The sequence below is a fragment of the Pundamilia nyererei genome, unplaced genomic scaffold (assembly GCF_000239375.1).
Source record: "Pundamilia nyererei isolate P.nyererei 1_Seehausen unplaced genomic scaffold, PunNye1.0 scaffold00494, whole genome shotgun sequence".
Taxonomy (NCBI): Eukaryota; Metazoa; Chordata; class Actinopteri; order Cichliformes; family Cichlidae; genus Pundamilia; species Pundamilia nyererei.
Window position 1 is genome coordinate 211,704 of NW_005187895.1, and position 1,973 is coordinate 213,676.

General features: G+C 37.9%; 1 protein-coding gene across 1 annotated transcript in view; it reads right to left on the minus strand.

Annotated features, from left to right (window-relative positions):
• The window catches only part of LOC102204859 (dynein light chain Tctex-type 1-like), a 3,331-nt gene extending 1,764 nt beyond the window's left edge, over positions 1-1,567 (minus strand). The window contains exons 1-3 of the mRNA XM_005754012.2: positions 1,357-1,567; positions 975-1,016; positions 289-412 (exon numbers count right to left, since the gene is read on the minus strand). Coding sequence (XP_005754069.1) covers positions 289-412; positions 975-1,016; positions 1,357-1,395 — 205 coding nt within the window. The 5' untranslated portion in view covers positions 1,396-1,567. The remainder of the gene's footprint in view (positions 1-288; positions 413-974; positions 1,017-1,356) is intronic.
• Between the last annotated feature and the right edge of the window lie 406 nt (positions 1,568-1,973).

Genomic DNA, 1,973 nt, shown 5'->3' on the forward strand with positions numbered 1-1,973 from the left:
ATATATATTGCAATGAAGTTTGTATCTGAGTGGCAGCTGGATCACACATTGGCCTCAACACTTTAACAGTTTAAAGCCAACAGTCTGAGATTTTTATGTTTTTTGAGTTAAATCTTCAAGTGAATCCATTACCCTCCTCTATTTTTAGAAGAGATTAGAGATTGACATGAGAGTGAAGATTTAAGATTGGCTGGGCCCCCTGGGACTTTCTTGTTTTTGAGTGACAATTCATAGGAGGGCAAACATAAGAGCATGAAAAGGTTAACTCTAACAGTAACAAATACACACCGATGTACTTGTACGGCTTGCCCTGTTTGACGAGCTGCGTGAGGCAGCGCTCCACGATGTTCGCCGTCCACTTGTTCACCTGACTCTGGCTGTAGTCTCCGCCGCCCACGACGTTCTCAATGCACTGACACAAACACAGAGAAACGGCATCACAGCGCTCAGAGTCATGTGTTAGTCAGCCGGTGTTGCTGGCGCCCGAGGAGACTGAGACAAAGAGGCAGTGAGTGCAGCTTGTTTCTGAAGGTTTTTCCGAGGTTTTAAAGATACTTTTTTATTATCTTGAATTTTCCCAGGAGCACAGAAAAACTACGCAAGCTTAGCAATGAAACACAAATCAAAAAGCTTTAAATTATGTGCAAAAATGAATGACGCGTAAAAGTTACATTTAAAAATAGGAGTGTATTTGAGCTGTTTACATGGCTAGATTTAATTATTAATCTTTAGTCAATCAAACTAAACCGTTTACTACACAATCGAAGCATCTCTCCATAACAACCTGCTGTTGAAACTTCTATTTTTATGACTTAATACTTGGGAAAAATGTTAAATGTGCTTTTATTTTACTCCCCAAAGAACAAAATCAGTGTTTGTTTAATAAAGACCTGAAAAACATGACGACACTGTGGCGCAAAATGGGTTAAGACATTAAAGGGATTTATAACGCTGCATATAAAAGTAAACCTTACTTCTTTGACTATGGTGTCAGCTTCTTCTGCATTGAATGAGCCCTAAAATAGAGAAAGCAGATCATCAGGTCATAATAAAGATAACATGACAGGACTTTAGTTAGATAAACATACGTTTATGGAAAAATGCTAAAGTGACCCTTAGGATCCCTTTAGCAACACTTTTTAGCAACAGATTTAACCTTATTGGAGCACGTAAACGTTTATTTTTAACAACACATTAAGCAGTAAAAGCAACAGCAGCTTATTTTGAATATTATAAATTATATTTATTGATTTTAGGACGTTTGCATTAAAAAAAATCGCCGTTATCACTGGGAGTGGCTAGCTAGCTCATTTCTGCTGTCACTGGTGAAAACAGTGAATTCGGATCAGGACTAACCTCGCTTCCGTTATGAAATTCCTCCATTCCTCCTGTCATCTGACACCGGCTAGGGCTGCTTTTTTTCTTACTGACAGAAGAAAAAACAAAGCCAGAAAAACCTTTTGTTCACAGATAAAGCGACAGGAGCTCTTAGGGACTTCCGGAGGAGCTGTCAGCGGAGTCAACGACGCACGAAAAGAGCGATCCGAACCCGGAGGGAGTACCGGTGCTTAGCTGACCGCTGACCCCTAATGGAGGCTCAGTGAAATACAGCCTTGAGACAGAAATACAGATTGCCTAAATTAAAAATGTACATGCTTGACAAGGTACAGCAGATTGAATTTGGAAGAATGTGAATGCATTGAAGGAACATTTCTGTCAGAAATGTTTTTTTGTTTGTTTGTTTTTTTAATGAGATCACTTTTATTTGTTGAGTATCTGAGGCTGAGACCACGGGACTGTAAAAACATGATTGTTGGGCTCCATTTCTTTACTGAAGAGTCATTTTAAGATTAATTAGTAAATAACAATTAGCTAATACTGTTCATGAGACTAGTCATCTTACTTTGGTAATGTAAATATAATATGGCCAATATTATATGTATTATTATTATTATTATTATTATTATTATTAT